Source organism: Macrosteles quadrilineatus, unplaced genomic scaffold, assembly GCF_028750875.1.
Source record: "Macrosteles quadrilineatus isolate MER2022 unplaced genomic scaffold, UCM_ALF_1.0 Scaffold_1__1_contigs__length_201487025, whole genome shotgun sequence".
NCBI classification, from domain to species: Eukaryota; Metazoa; Arthropoda; class Insecta; order Hemiptera; family Cicadellidae; genus Macrosteles; species Macrosteles quadrilineatus.
Window position 1 is genome coordinate 27,387,440 of NW_026542594.1, and position 23,679 is coordinate 27,411,118.

Genomic DNA, 23,679 nt, shown 5'->3' on the forward strand with positions numbered 1-23,679 from the left:
ATAATTACTTTAGTAGGCTATGTATGAATTTAAAGAAGCGTAAAAATAATAATTAATTTGTGATTTATTGAAATGAACACAGTACTTGGAATAACCATTAAGTATTATTTTAACGTTAGAATGAACCGCAATAACCTTAAAAATTGAAATCACATGGAACTAGGTTGGCCGGATGCACAACTTTATTTCAGCTGCGGTTTTTCGATATGGACGAAATGAGAGAATTCTGTTGGCTGTACGCCTCAAGCTGTGAGCGCCGTGCAACTCGTCGTGGGCCATAGGCTTAAAATGTGTTCCTTATGTCATGTATGTGTGTTTCAAAGTTATGGGCTTAATCTGTATCAATATTATGCGTTAGTAAACTGGTTTATGCGAATTTCGTAACTATTATTTTGCTGGAGACCGTTGTATTTAACCACAACGGGTTTTGTTGCTAGCAAAATATAAGCTGTTTGCTAATAGCTGAACGAATCCGAAGTGCTATGAGGATGAATTCAGTAAACACTCCCGTACGCAATACAAAACACGTAACTGGTGACAGGTAGGCAGACGAAGAAAATAGACAGAGACGGCTATCTGAGTAGGGCGTGCGGGAAGAGGAGAGAGATGGTTGAAGGCGCGGTGGAAAGGGAGAGATAGGGGCGGACGCCCACACGCCGTGAGTGAACTTGTGTGCATTGTACACACTCACATCGCACGCCACGCTGATTTTACGTGATTTCAGTTTTTTTTCCAGCTTCAAAACGCTTTTCCAATAAGCTTAAGAATTTTCCATTGGAGTATTTTTTTATTCATTATGTACATCATTGGCTTTGTTCCAATATGCGTTTTTTCTTGATTAATGTCAAAATAAACCAGTTATTGAATTTACAAAAAATGTTACTTTTTTATTTAGGAACGATATGGGAAATAAAATGTTTTAGCTTGGAAAGATCAATTTATTTGACTTTTAAGAGCAGTTTGGTGAATATAGTCGAAATCGTTTTTGATCTGGAAAGCAAACGGAGTTCCCACTTCAAAGCCTCATAACTCGCTTATTAGACAACTTAAAAATTTAAGGTGACATTTTTTACCCTTATTCTTATTTTTACCTTTATTCTACCAAAAATTATTGTAATTTAATTTCAATTGAACACCCTTAATTGACAAACCTACAAAGACGTGAGTGAGTCAGTAGAATAATTTACTTGTAAAATTCAGTAGGTATGTTGGAAACTGAACCAATCACTGCCATCAATAAAAGAGTAGGCTATGTCAAAACAACTGGTCTATCAACTTACAAAATCTCAATTCCATCTTTGACATTATGTTCAGATTGGGACTCAATGATGCATGAACCTGAAAATGAGTGAAAAATGTGGGCAATTACTGATGCCATACTTAGATAAAAATTTGTAAAACTTACCCAGATAAAATTTTACGCAACAGCTCTAACCCTTTGACAATAGAAGATAAATGTTTTCCTTCACTTGTCAATATCATGATTGTGCGGCATGTGGTTTCTACGACTATTGTAGAATTCTTTTGTCGGTAGAATTCCTCATGATTTGAAAGCTCCAAAAGGCAGGAAAATACTTTTCTGAAATATATTCTGCAGTTAGAGTGTTGATAATACAACCCTATCATTATTTGAATGTCTAATACTTATGATCAATTATATCAACCACTACATCATGTTTCCACAGAGAATTTGATTGAGAAATTAATCAATTAAATTAAATTCATGCTAAATAAAAAAAATACTGTAATGAAATAATGTGAGTTTCAGTTTTTTTACACCTGAGGAATTTTAAATATCATTTGCAAAGGGTGGTCAAAATCCTTGGTCTTAATAGAATCCAACCTGTTGTTAGAAAGCATCATTTATCATTATCATTATCAATATCAATTAAGAGTGGATGTGACAAGGGCATATTTTAACCCCAATCTGAGTGAAGGATGACTCTGTTGAAAGAATCCTCTTGTGAGATGCCTTGTGTAACTCTGTTACTGACTAAGATTGTCTGTTTCATTAGTATTAGGATCATTATTTATTGAAGCCCAATGCCAAATTACCACTGTGTCCAGAATTGATCCTCATCAAGATTGAAACTGCTTTTTCGGATTTGAAAATATCAATACCTAAATGGTTAATATAAACGTAAACCATATAAATGGTAAATATGGTTAGTATAAATGGTTAATTTTGTATAAAGTAACTTACACAATAAGCTTAGGATCGTGGTTGTTCATTATGTCGCAGAGCAAACCTGGTATATCAGCCCCAATCAGAAATTTAATCATATCTTCATCATTGCAGCTCTTCACAATCTCCATTAGTTTGTTAATTGCAAGACCCTATGCAAAAAAATAAATTATTAATATTATAAATCATGCTTCAATGAAACTTATGATAAAGCTTTTATTCAACCAAGATGTTAGCTTTGTTTCCTCTTTGGAAGTGAACATGAAGTGGAATGTAGAGATAATTTGTTCATATGGAATTCATATGGTTTTGAATGAGTAAAATGTGAAACTGTTGAAAATGTGACCTTGTATGCAGCTGCAGACAAGCCTTGTGTTATTTTGTATTTAAAATAAATTTCTGAAACTTGCTGTTCAGTTCTTTTAGTTAATTTGTTCTTTAGCCTGTTTAAAATTAATTACAACAGCTGATATTTTTAAATAATTCATTATATTGTTACCTATTACAAATAAACATTATTCTATTCTGGTTCTTCTTGTTCACATGACTTACTCATTTTTCTCTCATAATTTTCATTTATTACACACAAACACTCCACATTATTTAATGGTCCTTTGAGCCGGATATTACTTAAGCGATTTGGAATTACACTCAACCAGTAGAAATCTTTTTATAATATTTCCTCATTTTACCCATTGTTTTCTGTGCCTCTGAACTCTTACCTAACTGAATTCTTATTTCCATATTGGAACTCTTAACCCTCTCAAATACACTTTGTGAATTTTTTAAATTTATCTCATCATGTTTGTACAATGGTATCTCCAAATATTGATTTTAAAATTGAAACTTATATGCAACTCACATCTTTTATTAAAGTTTGTATGAACAAAATAAAAACATCATAGATCAACTTGAACAAGAAGAAACATTAACATTTGTGCAACACAAAGCCTGAAAGACTCTTATGCAAGAAGCCCAGAAGAAGAAAGAAGACTTTCATTCTTATTTTCAGCAAATTGTAAGTACATCAAGTGAAGATGATTTGGATAATGAAACTATAAGTCAAGATGAAGATCAAATCAATTACCTATTCATCCACATTACAAGCTACATAAAATCACTGCTTCCTGAAATTGGCTCTAGCCCGGATTCGCCCAAGGTTGGTTGCAGCCCAGCTCAATCTCAGGTATGTTTAACTAAATTTGAACTTTCAAAATTTGATGGAAATCTAACTAATTGGACATCATTCATAAATTTCTATGACTCCACTATCCACACCAATGACTCTTTGTCTAGTGTAATAAAATTTCAATACCTTTTGAGTGTATTGGGCAAAGAGCCACTAAATTTGATTCGAAGTCTCCAAATTACTGGACCCAATTATGCAGTAGCATAGGCCTACAATTTGTTAAGAGAAAGATACCACAATGACAGGCATCTACAACTTTTACATTTAAATCAACTGCTAGATCTACGTAACATTTCTAGTTCAAACATCACTGGTGTGAGAGATTTTGTCAATCGTTTCAATGAAAACACTCAAGCTTTATCAGCATTGAACTATGATGGCCAAGACTCAGAACTTGTTGTTGTCCGTAGTCTTATTAAGAAAGTTGGATCTTAATCTTTGTCACAAATTAGAATCAGTTTGTAACAAATTTGATACATCAGATCATTCATTGCCTACTTCAAGACAGATAATTACTTTCCTTAATAATGAATGCACTTATTTTGAGGATGCTATGCTGTCCCAAAACATGACCAGTAGTGAACAACAAATGACACCCAAATATTCCTTGAACACTAACAAAAGGTTCCCACTTCAGAGAACTACTACAGTGAATGTGGCCAAACCTTTGTTTAATACTCAAAAAGACAGTTGACCAACACCAAATACATGTTTTTTTTGTTTTTTTTTTGTAACCAACTAAGTCATAAAATCTACTCGTGTTCAAAATTCCTTGCCTTGTCCCCACATGAAAAGGTACCAGTTGGTTAAACAATCTCAAAAATGTGTTTTATGTATTGGACTACATGCATAAAAATTTTGTCTATCTAAGTCATCTTGCAAAAAGTGTGGAAATCACAAGCACCACACACTGTTGCATTTTGACCATGTCAAAAGTAACCAAGTTTCACTTAGTTCTAACGAGTTAAACAATCACATTGATGATCAAGAATCGTCTAAGATGAAACCAAACACATCCGTTTCTCCAGTGTCACCACATCAGTCTATGCAAACAAATCTCAATGAAAATAATACTGTCTTACTTGAAACATTGTTAGTAAAAATCACTTCCTCTTCTGATGAGCCACATGTGTTTTGAGCTCTTCTTGACTCGGGCAGTATGTGTAATTTAATAACCGAACATGCAGCTAGGATCTTAACTTAAAAAGAACCAAGTCCAATACCCAACTAACAGAAATCAATCAACATGTAACTACCAACAGAGGGCAGATTTTAATTGATCTCCAAACTATGTCGGGTAAAATGGTAGTCGAAGCTCAACCTGCTCTCGTCCTTGAAAAGTTGACAGTTGATGTTCCTCGTTCATCCATTTCATCAAGTCCAGCTCAACCTCAGAGAACCATTGCAATGAATGTAACCAACCCGAACTCATCAAGTCCAGCTCAACCTCAGAGAACACCACTGCAATGAATGTAACCAAACCAAACCCATCAAGTGAGTTTCAAACCAAAGGCACCCAGCTTATACAACCTGAAACAAAACTCATCACAATAAAGAGGCTGGTGGCAAACACTATGCCTAAGTTCGCAAACTCAAAAATTAGAAATACCACAGTGACAGTGACAAAACCTCAACCGACGAATACAGATACAACAGTGAGCTCAACTACCTTGACAAGTGATAGAGCTACTATCCATCCTACCAACACTGCTGTCTTCCCAAGTGACCATGCTGTTAATGCTGTTATAGACCCTACTGATAATGCTGTCACCCATCCTACTGACCCGGTTGCTATCCAATCGACAGACAGTGCTGCCGTTAACCCAATCCACAGTGAAACCACTACAGTAAAGACAGTCAAGCAATCCAGTCAAGTGGTTATATCTTCCGATGGATCTCTGACCAATAGCTACTCTTCATCCCAAACCACAAAGGAAACGCTCAGCCTCCAACATCAACTTGTTGAATTTTTGAAACAAGAATACTTGAAATTGAGGAGGTGTTTGAACCCTCGAAACTTGTTAACTTCTATTCTTCAATCTCATCATGAAACACCAAAGTTCCTTCAAAACTCTGATGATCACCATTTCAAAGAGCTAGGACTTCAGTGGTCTCCAGCAAAAGTTTTTAAGTTGTACCCCAGGAAAGATGGTATAGGTTGAAAAGCAAAAGTAGGAAAAAGCAACCAGCTGCTATAGCCGGCCTACAACAAAACTTTGTGTTCCTGTGCTTTGCTCAGGAAACTGTTGAAGTGAGGACACTTCAAGGCCTGGAGTATGTTCAGTTCTATTAGTTATTTTTTTCTTTAGCCTGTTTAAAATTAATTACTACAGCTGATGATTTTTAAATAATTCCTTATATTGTACAAATAAACATTATTCTATTCTGGTTCTTCTTGTTCACATGACCTACTCATTTTTCTCTCATAATTTTGATTTATTACACACAAACACTCCACACTTGCTTTCTGATTTTTTTTTTAATTCCAATAAAACTCTGTAATTCCTATAAAAAATAAGTTAGGCCTACCTAAAAACATATACAGGGTTAGTAAAAAGTGTGGAGACCCCCCGTTATTTTTTTAACGGGCCCATACTAGAAAAACTAAACTCGGCACACCTTTATGACATGAAGTTCTTTTTGGCCATAACCGTCACTTGGTGTACGTCCCCAAAATGGGGAATTTTGGGGGAAACTCAAAAATTTCAAATACAAAGACCCCTCATTTTGAAGGTCCTGGTAAAATAAAACCAACAACACAAACTAGAGGTCTTTATTTTAATCCAGTAAAAAATGGCAGCCAATTGAAATTCTCAGAAGTTCAATTTAACTTACACCTTTCCAAGTCTGGAGACCTGCTGTAAATTTTGTAGCGGCTCACACTAGGAAAACTAAACTCTACACACCTTTTTGGCATGTTATGAAGTACTTTTTAAGCCTAATATAGCCACTTGCTTACCCAACCCAAAATGGGGGATTTTGGGGGAAACTCAAAAGCTTTAAATGATAAGCCCCATCGAGTGACCCCTCATTTTGAAGGTCCTGGTAAACAAAAACTAACAACGCATACTAGAGGTTTCTATCTCAATCCAGTAAAAAAATGGAAGCTGATTAAAATCTTTAGAAATTGGAAATAAATTGCAATTTTATATTCAATTAGCTGCCATATTTTACTGTGTTAACACATTCACTGCTAATGATATGTAATACTTTTATAAATGGCTAAAAAACATAAACATTAACATGATCATGTTAATTGAGTGACAATATATCTTTAATTAAATAAATTTTATACTATAAATTGTGGATTAAAATATATTATGTAATTATATACATCATGTATTATATATCTGCTAATATACTTATGACGCACAAGTGCGTCATTAGCAGTGAACGTGTTAAGATAGAGACCTATAGTTTGCGTTGTTACTTTGTTTTTATTATGACCTTCAAAATGAGGGGTCACTCGATGGGGCTTACCCTATCATTTAAAATTTGTGAGTTTCCCCCAAAATCCCCCATTTTGGGTTTGGGAACTTATGAGAATTTCAATTGGCTGCCATTTTTTACTGAACTGAGATAGAGACCTCTAGTTTGCGTTGATGGTTTTCTTTTACCAGGCCCTTCAAAATGAGGGGTCACTCGATGGGTCTTTTTATTTGAAATTTTTTAGTTTCCCCCTAAATCCCCCATTTTGGGGATGAACGCCAAGTGGCGGTTATGCCCAAAAAGTACTTCATAACATGCCATAATGGTGTGCCGAGTTTAGTTTTTCAAGTATGGGCCGTTAAAAAAATAACAGGGGGTCTCCACACTTTTTACTAACCCTGTATAAAGGTAGGCATATGATAATAGGTCTGATTTGAGACACAGTACCGGTAGAGAGTTTTAAATTAGTCATCCGACCTCTGGTTACGGACTACCCGTCTTATTTCCCTTTTACCTGAGTACAATCAAGTACTTTGATAGGCTATTGTATGCTATTTCCACGTGTATTTTTGTGAGTTATTTGAAACTGGCTCTAAACTGTAGCAGGCGGCCGAGACGACCCCTTTACTACTCCTGAATGTTTTTTTTTTCTTTTTCATAATATATTAGCCAGCCATTAGGTAACTTATCTGTACTGAGTTAACTCAAGCACATAACTAGGCTATTCTTTATTAGTTCAAAAATATTTAGTGAATTAGACCTACCTGTTTTTTTATACTCCTAGACATGAAGTACATTTTAAGGGTCTTTATCTGTCTCCGAAATGAGTTCCTCATTTTTTATTGTGGGCAGGAGAATTTGGCAATAAATAATTTTGGATCTGAAACAAAGACAACAAAAGTGAACATGCAGCTTAATTCAAGTGGGTCCAGAACAGGGCTGAAGCTAAGAGGTGGCGAGATAATTATAATGTACCCGCAACGGCAGGAAAATATTGTCCGTTGCCCGTTGTTGTAGCTTGGATGTCACACGTCGCGTCCAGTGATTTTACAAAATGTATCCGTTCTTCCTAAGTAAATACTGATCGGTAAATGTGTAGGCCTAATTGTTTGTGTTTGTGTCTTGTGAACTATATATTGTTTTGCCTAAACGACGTGCAATGGACTGAACATTTCTGACTGGACCGTCTGATGATAGCACAATGTTGTGCTGAAACCTAGGTCGCAGTAAAAGAATTATTTTAAACTGGAGACTAAAGGTTGGCTACGGTATTTTAACCATCATATTACATCATGGTGTCCCCGCGAATGTGGGTGATGTTAAGCTTTTTGTCGGCATGACACGATGCTGATGATGACTCAGCGACCGCAGGAGATGTTCTCCATGGTGCCACAAACTTGATTGATTTGTTCAGTTTTTAGGCTAGTACTAATTATTCTTTTTATGTTGTCTTCGGTCTGTTGGACCAACACACCCTATGTGTATTCGGTGTAGAGGACCAAAGTACACAATTGCAGAAAATATTACGCCATCGGACTCACAGACTGAAGACACCACTCTAGGGTTAACATTTCAGGCCAACTAAGCTACAATCCAACAGGTTTAACGCTAAAACAAAGTAGGCCTATACTCAATGGCTGAAATTAAGTAACTTAGGCTAAGTTTAAAAACCGTGAAATTTATTTACTTTGGTTTATCTTATAACCTGAAATAAATATAGACCTAATACTAACTTATTTGTTTCATTCATTCACTTTAGTGCCATCTTTTAAAATACGGTAATTTAATAATTTTCGATGAAATGGCGACCATACAAAGTAGGTACTGTAGCCTATTTTAAGCCAAGTATGAATGGAGATGAGTGTAGGATGAGTGGCGCGATCTTGTAGTCTTGTTAGTGACTAAGGCCGACATATTCCTTAGACACAGCTGTTAATTAATAGCCCATACAGCTAGCTAATGGCAACTAAGGGACCTACAGTTTATAGTGGAATCCGAACCACATTTTTGCCTTGGTATATAGGCCTACGAATTGGTCTAATTATCAGGATGGTAACTTACTTCGGATAGGCCTAGTCATAGTAGGGCCTACTCACTCATGGGGACGTTAATCCACACCAGAGAGTATCCCATCCACAGTGCATGCCTATAAATATCCACAATTCGTGACCTCTTAGTAGCTGGATTACAGGGCGACGCCACCCGTCCCCGTCTAAGTTAATCTACTTCCACTTCTAATCTAATCAGATCAAGTAAATGGGGTACAGTTTCTTAACTGGGCTACGCTAATATTGATTGAAACTATTGATTTGATTAGGAAACCTTCATACAATTATTTCACCATCAGCAAGTTTGGTTGGTTAGGTTAGGCTATGATAGTTTAATGTTATATATATATTTTAAATTATCAATTAAGCTTAACTTATTATCAATATTTTCAATTATTTTTATAATCTTATTTTTTATAATTTATAATTTTTATAATTTATAATTTTTATAATTTATTACTTATTTTTATAATTATAAGATAAATTATCAATATTTTCAATTCGATAGTTTCTATCAATATTAGCGTAGCCCAGTTAAGAAACTGTAGGCCTACCCAGTAAATGTTACTTAAGCTATTCTGGCAACAGCCAATTGGGAGGCGGAGCTAGTGGTTAACGCTCATCAATAGTGGTAAGGTGACCACCATCTTGTCAAAATTCATGGTGGCAACTTGACCTGTCACTCCCTCTGCCTTGTTGTTCTGTGTTCCCTGGTTACAGTAATTTAACTTAATAATCATTAAATAATTTAATACAAATAAGTTTTAACCCTCGAGGAATGGAAAGATGAATAAAATTGAGGAACCTGATAGCTTGGTCAAAACTTGTGGGAGTGCCCCCTAATTTTATCATGGTAAAAAAAAATTGTATTGGCCTAACTCTAATTCTTTGTAGGCCCTACCCGTCAAATATTTAGAAATTTTAAAAACATTACCTTAATGAGTTAACAAATACTAATTAACTATATCAAGCCAAGCACAAAATGTGTTTGCTTAAATTCCAAAGATGAGCTTGTTTAAGCTAGAACTTGTAAAACTTGCCCTCAGGACTTTAACATCTTTATAAGTTTTCGCTTCTAAATTTGATATTACATTCTCACAAACAGATACAGGTAACTTGTTTACAAACGCAAGACATACTACATTCTTTGACACACAATAGACACTCAACTACTACTAAAATAATAATAATAATTTTACTTTTGGTTTTGTTGTTTTGAAATCAAATCAAGAATCAAGATAAGATTGAAGGAAGAATAAGAAACCAAACCACATCACTTTTTCAAAACTCTTCTTCTTTTCTTGTTTGCCTAGAAGCAGCTTGTTTGGTAAAAATACCATGTAGCTACGTTATTTAAACTGAAATCACTAATAGATTAAATTTGACCTGGGCTTTCTTGAAATATTAGTCAGGTATCAGAGCCGCCTAAGGTGGCTGTGCAGGTATATGGCCTCTAGCAAGAGGCCCTAAGGTGATGTCAGATCAAGACAACATCGATCAAAGTGGTCGAACTCAAGACACAACATGACATTTAAAATTACGACACTTTTAATTCCGCGGCGAAAGGATAATTTAAAAGCTCCTTTAACCAAATAGAATGATCTAACCATAAACAATGACTCGTCTTTAGTTATATAAGCAATTAGTGAAGAAAATATATACTAATGCATTTTGTTTAGGGAGAGGAGGGAAAATGCTTTTACGCACACAGGTAGCCAACCTGTAGTGTGAGACTCCTGAAATTATCAGACTACTCACTAAAAAACCCCCTCTACTCTGTTGGACACAAACTTGGAATTGTTTGTCACATTACCTCAAGTCAGGCCAACATGTGACCTATAAGCCCTCAGGGCTAGCACCGTTTTTGGCATTTAGATTCTTTATGACCTACACCGCATCCCGGTCAAGGTCAAGCTTCTTGGCGCGGAGAATACCCTGGATGTAATTTGACACACAGGTCCAATTGTCCTCACCCATATCAGAAGCAATATAGCAAAATATAGCAATGCATGTTTACAGAGCGGAGTTTTTCCCAATTCACTGAAGGTGTCAATATAACAGCCCCAGTCTTTAAAAAGGGTGATCCGGCATCCAACAGCAGTTATCGGCCCATCTCAATAATTCCAGTTATTGCAAAGGTGTTCGAGACCGTTATGAATAGGCAACTATTGGACTACTTGGAGCGCAACTCTCTGCTTGTGGGTTGGGTTCCCAGCATGGGTTCAGGCGTGGTCGTTTCACCATCTTAACTGTCTCCGAGCTGATTGGAGATGTCCTAGATACATTCGGAGGATAGGGCTCTGCTGCTTTGGTCCTTGCAGATCTCAGCAAAGCCTTTGACACCGTCAACCATAAGATGCTACTAAAAAAAATTAGAAAACATTGGGATCGGCGGCAGTGTTGATGCCTTCATGTTTTATCTATATGCTTCAAGTCATATCTCAGTGACTAAAGACAAGTTCTGTCGATATGTAGAGCTAACTCCTCACCTGGATTAGTTGAGCATGGTGTCCCGCAAGGCTCAGTATTGGGACCGGTCCTCTTTTAGTAATGATAAATTACCTTAGTGTCATTGGAAGTGTCCTAATATTTGCTGACGATACAACAATTGTTGCCAAAAGGATCTACTCCAGTTTTCGCCAGGGCAAAGGCTGCAGAAGTCTTTGAGTTGGCAAATACTTGGTTCCAACCAAACGGACTGAGCCTCAACCGAAAAACCCCAAGAGATTGTGTGCAGTCTCAGTCGTACAAACACTGACGTTTTGGCAGGTGTATCTTCGGTCTGTTGGACCAATCACACCCTATGTGCTGTATTCGGTGTAGAGGAGTGGGTCGGCCGACACTCCTTAGACACAGCTGTTAATTAATAGCCCATACAGCTAGCTAATGGTAACTAAGGGACCCTACAGTTTATAGTGGATCCGAACCACATTTTTGCCTTGGTACGAATTGGTCTAACTATCAGGAAAATACTGCGGATAGTCGTAGTATACTCACTCGTACGTACGTTAATCCACACCAGGGAGTACGCATCACATACACAGTGCATGCCTATAAATATCCACATTTCGTGACCTCCTAGTAAGCTGGATTACAGGACAACGCCACCCGTCCCAGTGAGGGATAACCTATACACCAGCTCATAACAAGGGGAATTCCACCACTCCCACAACCTTTCGTAACAGGGACCAGCTTCACATAGGCCTACCCTATTGCAGGCTGTCCAAAACACAAAGCTGTTTCCGCATTAGGGCTCTGAAGATATTGTACAATGATGATCTCTCCCCAAAGATTTTAGACTTGTGAACCGTCCACTTTGAAAAAAGGCCAAAGCCTGGCTAATCGACAGACCACTGTACTCATATTTGACGAATATTTTTATGAGTTTCACCGAGTATAGGCTCAACGCCATCTTGCCTAAAGTATTGTAAATAGTGTACATATATTTTAGTATTATCCTTGACACAGTCTATCCAGAAATTCTGGTCAACGACGTCGCAGCAGGTATTAAAGGTAAAGGTACTCGCTGTTCTCGGTGCCATACTAACACTACTATTAAATAGTGTAATCAATCTTTGCTGTCCGCGTCGTGGTCTTGGTGTTCACTTCACTTTGCGTTCTCATTTTTTTTTAATGTTTTCGGTTAAATCCTTTTATACGCAATTTAATTCAGCACCTGGTTCAAAATTTGATAATTCTTTTCTCTCTCGTGGTTCGTATTGTATTTCAAACTAGGTACCTGTGTTTTAACTCCCTTTTCGAGCGAGTTGTAGGAACCCTCTGCCTTCTACATACATAGGAGCGTGCATATGCTTCCATGTCGCATTATATAAACTGAACTTATTATGAGTTCTCTTTATAAACTGTTTGAGTCTCGTTATGCGTGCGTTACCTCAAGTTTTTTTTGGCTTTAGTGAGGATACTGATGTTGTTTACTCAGGGGGCCTGAAACCAAACAGCTGTTACAACCCTTGTCAGGTGTTTAGTGCGGGTAGGGTCACCTAACCTAAACTTACCTCCGTTCGCTCGGACAGCTCGAGTAGTCCAGGGTTCTCACGCTAACAGTCTCCGTCGCTCGCTACTGCTTCTCGGCCCTCGTAAATTATATGCTATGAATTGCGTCGATCTACCAGTACACGAGTACACCGTGTGTAAGTCGGCACCTAGGAGGATTAATCCTCCTAGGTCGGCACATCAACGCACCGAACACTAATTACAACTACTGTATAGCACGGTGTCAGCACAGCCCGACACACTGACACAGAACAGCTAGATACAAACTAAAATGAAAATGCGAAGTAGAATAGGACACGAAAATATTCAGCCAGCTCCTAGGCTTAACGAAAGATGTCACTTCTAAAATAAAACTAAAAATAATCCTCTCGCATTCAACAGAAATGTCGCTAACTCGCGATAATTAAATATCGAAATAAGATAAGTCTGGTCTCATATGCCAATGCACTTCTTGGCTCTAGGAAAATAAATAAAATAGGATACTTAATATGAAATAAAATAAAATCGCTTTAGATAAATAAACTTAAAGGTGTAGGCTACTGCGACACTGCACTCGCAGCGTCGGTCGATAATATAGTATAGTCTAAGTCCTTAACGATATACCTTTACGATTAAAGTATAACCTTTCTCGCCAAAGTAAATATAAAGAGGGATTAAACGTATACACTAGCGATAACGGTGTACTTACGTATCACAATATTTCTCTATTCGATTTTCGAATAGATGTATCGCACGCCTTCGTCCGGATACGTTATTGGATTCGACACACAGCCTAAACAATGATCGGTGTGCGCGAACCTCTCGCTCGCCACAGACTATGTCCGGTCCGGTGGCGGTCCCTTGTCCGGTCCGGCGGTCTCGGCTAACTCCCCTACCCACCGCTACGTCAGCGCTCCGGGGTGGTGACGGCCGAGTCACGAACTAGGACACTTGACATGCCCAGTGTTACGTCGGTCATTGTTGTCGAGGGCGCTTGAGCAATTAGCGGCCTTAAGATAATGAAAACGTGCCCCTAACCAAATTTGACCAAATTACACTCTACTTGCGACGTTGCCACTTTCGAAGGCCGCGGACTGGAATTAAAGGCGGCCGCGTCCCAGGACTATGATTCGACAACATGGTGGCCGCCGTTGGGGTGGCTCTACCTACACCGGGTTACATTCGAAGACAATGGTCAATGCCTCCTTCTCAACTATACAGCCCATATTATATAAACTCTCTACTGTAGTTCTCATTTTATTTTCAATTTTCTGTTGATCTTAGATCTGGTGCTTCGAGTAGTTAATTGACTTTTACTCCAGTACAAACATTTGGAATATATTATACTAATTAATACTATCTATAATTCACAAACTAACTAACACTTCAACACATGACTTTGGATACTGCAAGTACAAATCCCATTTGATATGAACCTGTAGCATTAACTTTGGATACATATTTCAAGTAAACATCCTATTTATGTTAAACAGATCTACTATTGCGACTTTCGATACTGCAAGTAGGTACACATTTCATTTACATTCATTTATTGAGAATCAGATGTAGCATTTACTTTAGATACTGCAAGTAGGTATGGATAAAATTATCCTATTATTGACGTGAACTAGATGATTAACTATATATTACAAGTAGACATCTCTTAGACTTTGGGAATAACCATGGTGGAAGGATTCCACCATGGGGTATAACAAGAAGACATCCCATTTTTGTGAACTCAAGACCATTGGGAGCAATCATTTAACTTCTCAAAATTATTGAATCAATATGCTCTTCTGCTCAATTAATGTTTGAATTGCATTACTTACACATATTCTTTTGTATTTCTAACTCAGTGGGATTGCTTTTTACGTTATCTAAAAAAAAATAACTGGAGACTCAAACACAAACTAAAAGCTTCATGGTTTGTAATCCAGCCCAGCTTGCAGGCGTAAGACAAGACTGTACTACAACAGAACAGACGGAAAGATAACGGATTGGTTTGGTTTATGTTTTTGGTTAAAAATTAAATCCAAATCAAAACAATGATGAGCCAATGATGTGTAGGTGATCTTTCTGACGGACATTTCGAATTTCAATATATTATATGTTTTCATATGAAAATCTTGGACAAACATTTTCTATCATGGATAAAGATCAAATTTTTGTGTTATCTGGACTTACGTTGTTTGCATTAGGCATTGGGGCGTTTATAATTTGGGGTCCTAACTCTTCTCCTGCAAGGCGAGGTAAGTAATCATAAACTTATGGGCTAGTAGGCCTAGGCCTAGCTGGTCCCAAAGGCTTTAGGCCTAAATGACGAAGTGTCTACTACAGTATTAATTAATTAAAGGGAGCAAGCCCACATTTAGCCAAAGTTTTATGCCACCTGAATAAACTTAATTCCTTTATTTCTGGCTTGTTTGGGCACAACTTTAAATAACTTAGCCAAGATAATTCCAATCCATAAAAAAGATTATCCTGAAAATGTTTCTCGGCTCTGCTTCCTTCTGTTTCAAAAATATTTTGGTAAATAGTTTCTATAGGCTACTAATACTAAATAACCTTAAAAACTATATGCTAGCATATTAACTAAAACTATACTAAGCTTAGGCCTGTATTAAAACTTAATCCCATCATATCCAGATCAACATAACGCCTATTTGGTGACTTGAAGCACAATTTTAGGCCAGGAAGGTCTGTTATAAGTGCTTCAGTTTCTTTCAGAATCAGTAACTTAGTTAAGTTAAGTTTTTGGTAACTTAATAAGTTATAAGTTAGAGTCAGTTGGCAAGGGGACATACAAGTGGCATATTTATGGACTTCTCAAGATCATTACAGTGTTAATCATCTAATTTGAATAGGCTAGAACAATTAAAGAATAACTTATTGGCATTTCAAAAATATAAGGTTACGGGGTATTAGTTTACTTTAGGGGCTTCTAACGAATTTTGAAAAAAATGTTTTTTTCTCATTATTTGGCCTATTTTGAACACTTTTTACATTTGGCACTTATGGGGCAAACGCCTATTTCACCCTGAAAATCGCGTTTGAAAATCGCGAAAATTTTTCAGCAATTGCCATTTTTACTTAGAAAATCAGGTTTTATCCCCCTTGCCATTCATTAAATGTGTTTTTATTTTTGTAGTAATAAGCAGATGTTATGATTATTATTATAACCTAACCTTGGTTTAACTAAAAATCCGCTATTTTCGGCATATTGCTAACCTAAGCATTGGTTAGGTAGGGTTGGGTTAGGGTTAGGTTAGGTTAAGTAAGGTTAAGTTAGGTTAGGTTAGGTTAGGTTAGTTTAGTTTAGTTTAAATATAATTAGGTTAGTTTACGTTAAGTTAAGTTAGGTTAGGTTAGGTTAGATTTCAAATATTCAGGTGATTTTAGGCTAATTGATTTAAATGATAACTTAATAACTAGCCATACCTTACCTAACCTTAACAAACCTAACCTAACCTAACCTAACCTTAACTAGCCTAACCTAACCTAACCTAACTTTGGTTAAACTAATAATCCGCTAAGTATTTTCGGCATATTGCTAAGTATTGGTTAGGTAGGGTTGGGTTAGGTTAGGTTAAGTTAGGTTAGGTTAGGTTGGATTTCAAATATTGGGGTGATTTTAGGCTAATTGATTTAAATAATAACTTACTAACTAGCCATACCTTACCTAACCTTAAAAAACCTAACCTAACCTAACCTAACCTAACCTTAACTAACCTTAACTAACCTTACCTAACCTAACTTTGGTTTAACTAATAATCCGCTATTTTCGGCATATTGCTAAGCATTGGTTAGGTAGGGTTGGGTTAGGTTAGGTTAGGTTAAGTTAGGTTAGGTTAAGTTAGGTTAGGTTTGGTTAGGTTAGATTAGATTAGATTAGATAAAGTTAGGTTGGATTATATTTAGTTCTGTAGGTCCTAAGTAATAGTAGAAACACATTAAGAGTAAAAAAAACTACGCATATTCTTAGCACTTTTTGCAATTTTCAAACGCGATTTTCAGGGTGAAATAGGCGTTTGCCCCAAAAGTGCCAAATGTAAAAAGTGTTCAAAATAGACCAAATATAATGAGAAAAAAACATTTTTTTCAAAATTCTTTAGAAGCCCCTAAAGTAAACAAATACCGGTTACTGTAATGTAATTTTAGGTGTAGGCCTATCTAAATTGGTTCAAGTTAAGTTACATTTATCATAAATAGATATCAGGATGTAAGCATAGAAGTAACTTAAAACATTTGTCACCGAATAAAAAATTAACAAATATCTTCAGACCTGGAACTTAGTAAAATATGGTGTCCCACAGGGATAATTTATTAGGACCTTTGCTTTTTATGGCTATATCTCAAGGATGACTTATGGTTCTGTCTTATAAGAACAACGATCAGCTTTACCTAGCCTAAGTTACCGTATATGCCGATGATTCCAATTAAAAAATAGGTTTTTAACATCAAACTTCATTAAGTTAGAACAAATGAAAATAAGTTACAATGGTTTGTAGAGCTAAGTTAGAAAATTTAAATGAATGGTAGGCCTACTTAAAAATGATGGTAGTTTGGTATTATCCGGAGAACACCCTTATACAGCACGTTGCGGCGGTTATGTTAGGTTGGGTTATCATACACTGGGATATTATGTAATTTTTATATGTCTACTTACAGTATTTTTTACGCTGAACCCAAAAATGCAATAAGTTTTTGTCGGAGAGATTCCTAAGTTAAATAATTAATATTAAGTGTCAGTTTTGTTGATTTTTATTTGTGGTATGGGCGAGTCCAAGTTCTAGTGGCGACTAATACTAATAGGGGTGGAAGGTTTGTGGAGTGGAAACAGCTGTCAGTTGTTTACATTTGATACTAAACAGACAAAACCACACACGACGCCATGAGAGTAAAATCAGATATACAATATGTAATAACTAGATTTTTAACACTAATACCGAAACCCCACCTAGGCTGACGTTAACCGAAACCCCCGGTCTGTGAGACCCCATTTGAAAAATAATGGACCCCGCTTAGAAACACACAAACCGAAACCCTCGGTCTGTGAGACCCCGCTTTAAAATACACTAACGCTGGGCTTCTGAGACGGACATGTTACTTATGAACAAACAACCTGTCAAGGTCTTGGCACCCATGCAAAATGAACAAACGATATATCAATAGGTAGGGGAGGAAAAGGGGGGAAGGTATTGGGGGAATGGAATCTACCAAGTAAACAGTGTTGCCAACATGCGTTTTTGAAAATTCCCGTGGGCCTGTCAGACCGGGGTATCGAAGAAAATGGACTTTGGTGCTGTTTAAAAAATACAATAAATCAACAACCATACATAAACTATTAATCACATCAACATAAATTACAAAACAAAATAGAATTCATTCACGTAAAATATCAGTAATAGAAGCTAGGCCACTACCGACATGATTGTCCTCATTCCAATCCTCAACGTCTGTTAATGAACGTGCCATAGTCAATAATCCCATAGTAGATAATCCCATTGTGTCTTAAAGTGAAAACGTGCCACAGTGCATAATTTCATGTATCAGCAGCTAATAAATTATGTAACATTTAATCTAATCCAACCTAACCCAACCCAACCTTAATAGGCCTATCAATGTTTAAATTGCATTTTAACTTATGTCAGAAAAGGCATGTGAGGAAGATAGGTCGGACTTTATCCAGATTCGTGACTGTATTAAGTTCTTTGAAGTTAGGTTAGATTAGGTAGGCCTAAGTTAAAGGTTAGGTTATAATGAACCTTTACCTGCTTGTGCATTTTTGATATTGTTATTTCATTGTGTTTCACCCACTATTTAATTGTGCAAAAACAGTCTGGAAGTAGCATAAATTAATGAGTCGGTTCATTATAACCTAACCTTTACCTTCCTAATCTCTCACTTCAAAACACTTAATACAGTGGATCGCGCCACTCATCCTACACTCAGAACGATGTAAAGAACTGAGTTGTTTATATCGTTGTACACTCATCCTTCACTTATATTTGGGTTAAAATAAGCACATAGTGGCGTCCCCATCTTAAATAATTGATAATTGATAATTGATACAGTCACGAATCCGCATAAAACCCGACCTACCTTCATCACATGCCTTTAAATAAGAACTGATTATTTGGTTTCAAAACTAATTGATTTGATTTCATTCCGCATTAGATCAAGTATAAACAGCTGTTTGCTCTTCTCACTCAGTACGGACCCATCCAGACCACGCCATATTACCATTACCTTCAGTACCGCTCAATTATCCTTATATTCGTAATCTTAACCTTCGTTTTACGGCCACTACGGCTACATAGGAATCCCTCCGACAAAAACTGATTGCATTTTTGGATTCAGCGTGAAAAATACTGTAGGCCTAAGTAGACATATAAAAACTACATAATATCCCAGTTTAAGTACGGTAAATAATTATCAGGTTATGATAACCTTCCTTTGTAGGACTTTCCTCATTTCATTATGAATCAAACAATACCAGAAGTGCAGTGCCGGATTTAGGGTACTTGCGGCCCTAGGCCAAATTACTTGAGCGGCCCTCCCCCTGTGGTGAAAATTCCTTGCGATCGCGGAAGTAATAGTGACTATCTCCTATACATCAAGGGGACATCATCATCGACACCCATGATCCTGGATGAAATCGTGGACATCTCTCATAAACCAAGTCAAAGCCATCATAGTTATCCGGGACCGCAGTAAAATCGTGAACATCTCCCGCGGGCCGTAATCACGGGGACTTCATCATCGAAACTTGCGATCGCGGCAAAGTCGTGTTAAAAACCTCTCCCGTGGACTGCGATCATGACGACTTCGTCATTGTCACCCGCGGCCGTGCCGAAATCGTAAACATTCCACTCGGGAAGCCATCACGGGAACGTCCTCATTGACACCCCCAGCCGCGGCGAAATCGTTAACATCTCTCGTGAACCGCGATCACATGGACATCATCATCAACACTCACAGCCGCGGTGAAATCATGAACATCTGCCGCGGGCCGCAATCACGTGAACATCATCATCGACACTTGCGATCGCGGCAAATTCATGTTAAAAACATCTCCCGTGGACTGCGATCATGAGGACTTCATCATTGTCACCCGCGGCCATGCCGAAATTGTAAACATCCTCCTCGGTAAGCCACCACGGGGACATCACATTGACACCCCCAGCCGCGGCGAAATCGTTAACATCTCCTGCGGACCGCAATCACGGGGACATCATCGTCGACACTCGTGACCGCGACGAAATCGTGAACATCTCCCGCACACGGGCCGCAATCACGGGGACATCATCATTGACAACTCAATACAGCATCTACTTCGTAAACGTCTCCTGCGGGCTGCGATCATAAGGACACATCCCCGTCACCCGCGGCCACGGCTAAATCGTGAACGTCTCCCGCGGGCCGCAATCACGGGACATCATCACAGGCACCCGAGGCCGCGGCAAAATCGTGAACATCTCCTCGGTCCACGGAGACATCATTATGGTCACCAGTGATCGCGGCAAACTGGTGGTATAAAATAAATTATTTTTTAAAAATTTTTTTCTAAAAAATGTTTTTCCCAATCCTTTGCGGCCCCCTTTTGCTTTTTGTTGCCCTAATCGGCCTAGTGGTAAATCCGGCACTGCAGAAGTGAGTCGTACTTTCGCTCGCCAAATCCCCTCCAAGTAGGCCAACGAGGTGAATTCGTTGACCGGAGCGTGCGCATCACCTGTCACCGTCGGTATCTGGTGTGGAAGCTAGCGGCGGGGACGCATTCAACTCGACCCTTGCTGACATTGCTGCCTTCTGGGAGGCAGAACTCAAAGGCCGCTAAGTTAGTTGTAATCATGTCAAATATGGACAGTAAATCAACTAAAGTAGGCCTACTATGTTCTTTCCATAATAACCTAACCTAACAAAACCGCCGCAGCGCTGTATAAAGGTATATTCCCCTATGGGTCATTCCATGTTAATGAGACTTTTTAACAAAAAAAGTTAAATTGAAGAAAATAGTATATTCTGCTTATTCAACAACTTGTTATGTTATTCTTATGAAGACTAAGACAAATGTTATCTCCCTTAATAATGAAAATAAATTATTATAACTTGGTAACTTATGTGGCTTTCCATACCCAGTTGAGTTATATTGATTGTTAATTATCAACGATTTTTTATTAATACAAATAACACAATTTAGATTCAACGATGTAACACCCGCAAAATTCAGTGTAACACAGGAAAACTGTAATCATAAACCATTAACTTACTAAGCCTAGAAAATTATAATGGACAATATAGTCAAAGTATACTTGGAGTATTGTTACTCCAAAACATTTTTTTTTTTTTTTTAATAGGCCTTATAGTTTTAGCCTATCCAATTCACAGATAAGTTATCATGGACCCGTAACGCTATTTTAGTTAGCATACTCAGCATAATGTAATATGCAAGACCTAACAGTTTTGAGTGTGATTTAAAATAGGCTCATATATACTTTTATCTTGTACTATTTTACTATTTTAAAGTAATTTATAATGTGTACGTATGTAACACCCGTAACCATGGAATTCCCCCTATGTCAGGATTATTGAGGAGAAGACAAGCACTATGCTTCCTTGGTTTAACAGTTGATACAAATTTAAATTGGAATGCTCATCATATAAGGTTTTAACAAAAATTAACTCTGGAATAAACTTATATGCTCCTAGGAAAATGTCAATATACTGTGGATCAGAGACATTACACTATATTTATTTTTCATATATTTACTCTAACACAAGTTTTAGTTTGTGTCTTATCGGAGCAAGACGGAAATGTCAACAATGCAGTGTAAGCTAAGAAGTTTAATTGAGCCCGTAAAACCCTAGGATTACATTCAGTAGCAAAGTAACAAACACATGCATACAACTAACACCAGACGACTGACACTAGGTGTGATGAAGGTCAGATCAAGCGTAGTGTGGTTGACGGGGTAGTGAAAGGAGGAGGGGTTTTTAGGTTGTTTATTTTATTTTTTATGTGTTTTTACCAGTTGTTGACTGTTTGGTGACTAAAGTGTGTGTGGCGCTCAAATACTGTACCACAGCCATTGCAGCATTGCAGTTTATCAGCAATAACAGAAATGAGTGTTCAAAATCAATCAAAATCAAAATTTTATTGGGCCATTCAACATTTAAGTAATAGGCTAGGTCACACATTATAATCCTCTTGGGTCCTCTTGACGTACAATAGTCAGTCCATAATAATGAAATAAAAACATGCACAAACATCATGCAGAAAACACTAAAATATATATAAAAATAAGTAAAAAAGATTGATAGGTACCAAACACAACATGCAAGAACAGGCTGCTATAATCACTTTATTCAAGTCCAATCATCATTGGTGAGAAATCTGCTTCATTATACTCACTTAGGCTATAGAATGGGTTTTCTAGAAGCCAGTTTTTAATGATTTTAGCAAATTTTTGACTTGGCAGCCGTCTTACCTGAATTGGTACTCTATTATAAAATCTGATACCTGCAACAGGAAAACATTTCAGTACTTTGTCAAGCCTGCATCTAGATACATGCAAATTGCCACAAGTTCTAGTGGAATAGTTGTGCACATTTGAGTTGAGAATATAAACATGGTCATTTGATTTAATCGCTACAAGACACTGAAATATAAATACATTGTATACAGTCAGAATCTGACAAGCCTTAAATAGAGGCCTGCAGTGTGCAAGATGATGAGATCCACACAGCACCCTCAGCGCTCGCTTTTGCAACAGAGGAATTTTATACACCCTTGGTCTTGGTGAGTGACCCCACAGCCTAGTGCCGTATAGTATGTAGGACTGGAAAAAAGGAAAAAAATGCTAGCCTGACAAACTCAGAAGGAGTGTCCAATTTTAGGCATCTTAGAAGGTATATGACCCTGCTAAGCTTCACACACAGATTGTCTATATGATTCACCCAAGTGAGCTGAGGGTCCAGTGTGAAACCCAACAGCTAAAAACAATTTCTTGAGTTTTAGATTCATTAAGAGACAATTTGTTTACTCGAAACCATGCTGAAGCAGTATCAAGCAGGTTACGAACTGAGGACTTAGCTGTTCCCCAGTCTGAATGACTTGAAAAAAGAGTTGTATCATCAGCGTAAAATATAACATTGCCTGATACCTTGTAGTACAGATCGTTTATGGCTACAATGAACAAGAAAGGGCCAAGTATTGACCCTTGAGGTACTCCATGAATTAGGGCCTACATTTAAAGGGAATGAAAAACAACCATTCCAATCTACCACCTGCTTTCTTTGACACAAATACGATTTTAATAGATTCAAGGCAGTACCTCTGATTCCATATCTCTCAAGCTTTTCGGCCAACATTTTATGAGAAACGCAGTCAAATGCGCGTGAAAGATCACACAGAAGAACCGCTGTGGAACACTTCTGCTGAAAGGAACCCAACACGACCTGGAGGAGGGAGTCCACTGCCGAAATAGTGAACCTGCCCCTCCTAAAGCCGTACTGTGCCTGAACTAAGAGACGGCAAGTCTCGAAGTAGTCACACAGCTGCTCCAACATTACTGATTCAAGAACCTTTGCAAAAACAGGTATGAGAGATATGGGCCGGTAACTAGATACATTATTTCTTGGACCCTTTTTGAACACCGGCACGGTTCTAGATATCTTAAGAAACTAAGGGAAAATCCCACTACTCAGACACTCATTTATAAGAAATGTAAGAATTGGTGCAATGATATGACGGACTCTCTTAAGGAAGTCCACAGACATTCCATAGTAGTCTCTGCTTTTGGAGGATTTAAATTGATTTATCAATTTAACAATAT

General features: G+C 37.5%; 2 protein-coding genes across 5 annotated transcripts in view; one reads left to right on the forward strand and one right to left on the reverse strand.

Moving 5' to 3' along the window:
• Positions 1–7,650, reverse strand: part of LOC128995520 (uncharacterized) — a 57,251-nt gene extending 49,601 nt beyond the window's left edge. Inside the window, exons 1-3 of the mRNA XM_054420541.1 lie at positions 7,568–7,650; positions 2,204–2,337; positions 1,406–1,579 (exon numbers count right to left, since the gene is read on the reverse strand). Of these exons, the coding sequence (XP_054276516.1) occupies positions 1,406–1,579; positions 2,204–2,337; positions 7,568–7,639 (380 nt within the window). The 5' untranslated portion in view covers positions 7,640–7,650. The remainder of the gene's footprint in view (positions 1–1,405; positions 1,580–2,203; positions 2,338–7,567) is intronic.
• Positions 7,651–14,913: 7,263 nt separating this feature from the next.
• Positions 14,914–23,679, forward strand: part of LOC128983594 (ubiquitin carboxyl-terminal hydrolase 30 homolog) — a 42,003-nt gene continuing 33,237 nt past the window's right edge. For all 4 annotated transcript variants that reach the window (XM_054402938.1, XM_054402936.1, XM_054402939.1 and 1 more), the window contains exon 1: positions 14,914–15,093. In XM_054402938.1, coding sequence (XP_054258913.1) covers positions 14,952–15,093 — 142 coding nt within the window. In that variant the 5' untranslated portion in view covers positions 14,914–14,951. The remainder of the gene's footprint in view (positions 15,094–23,679) is intronic.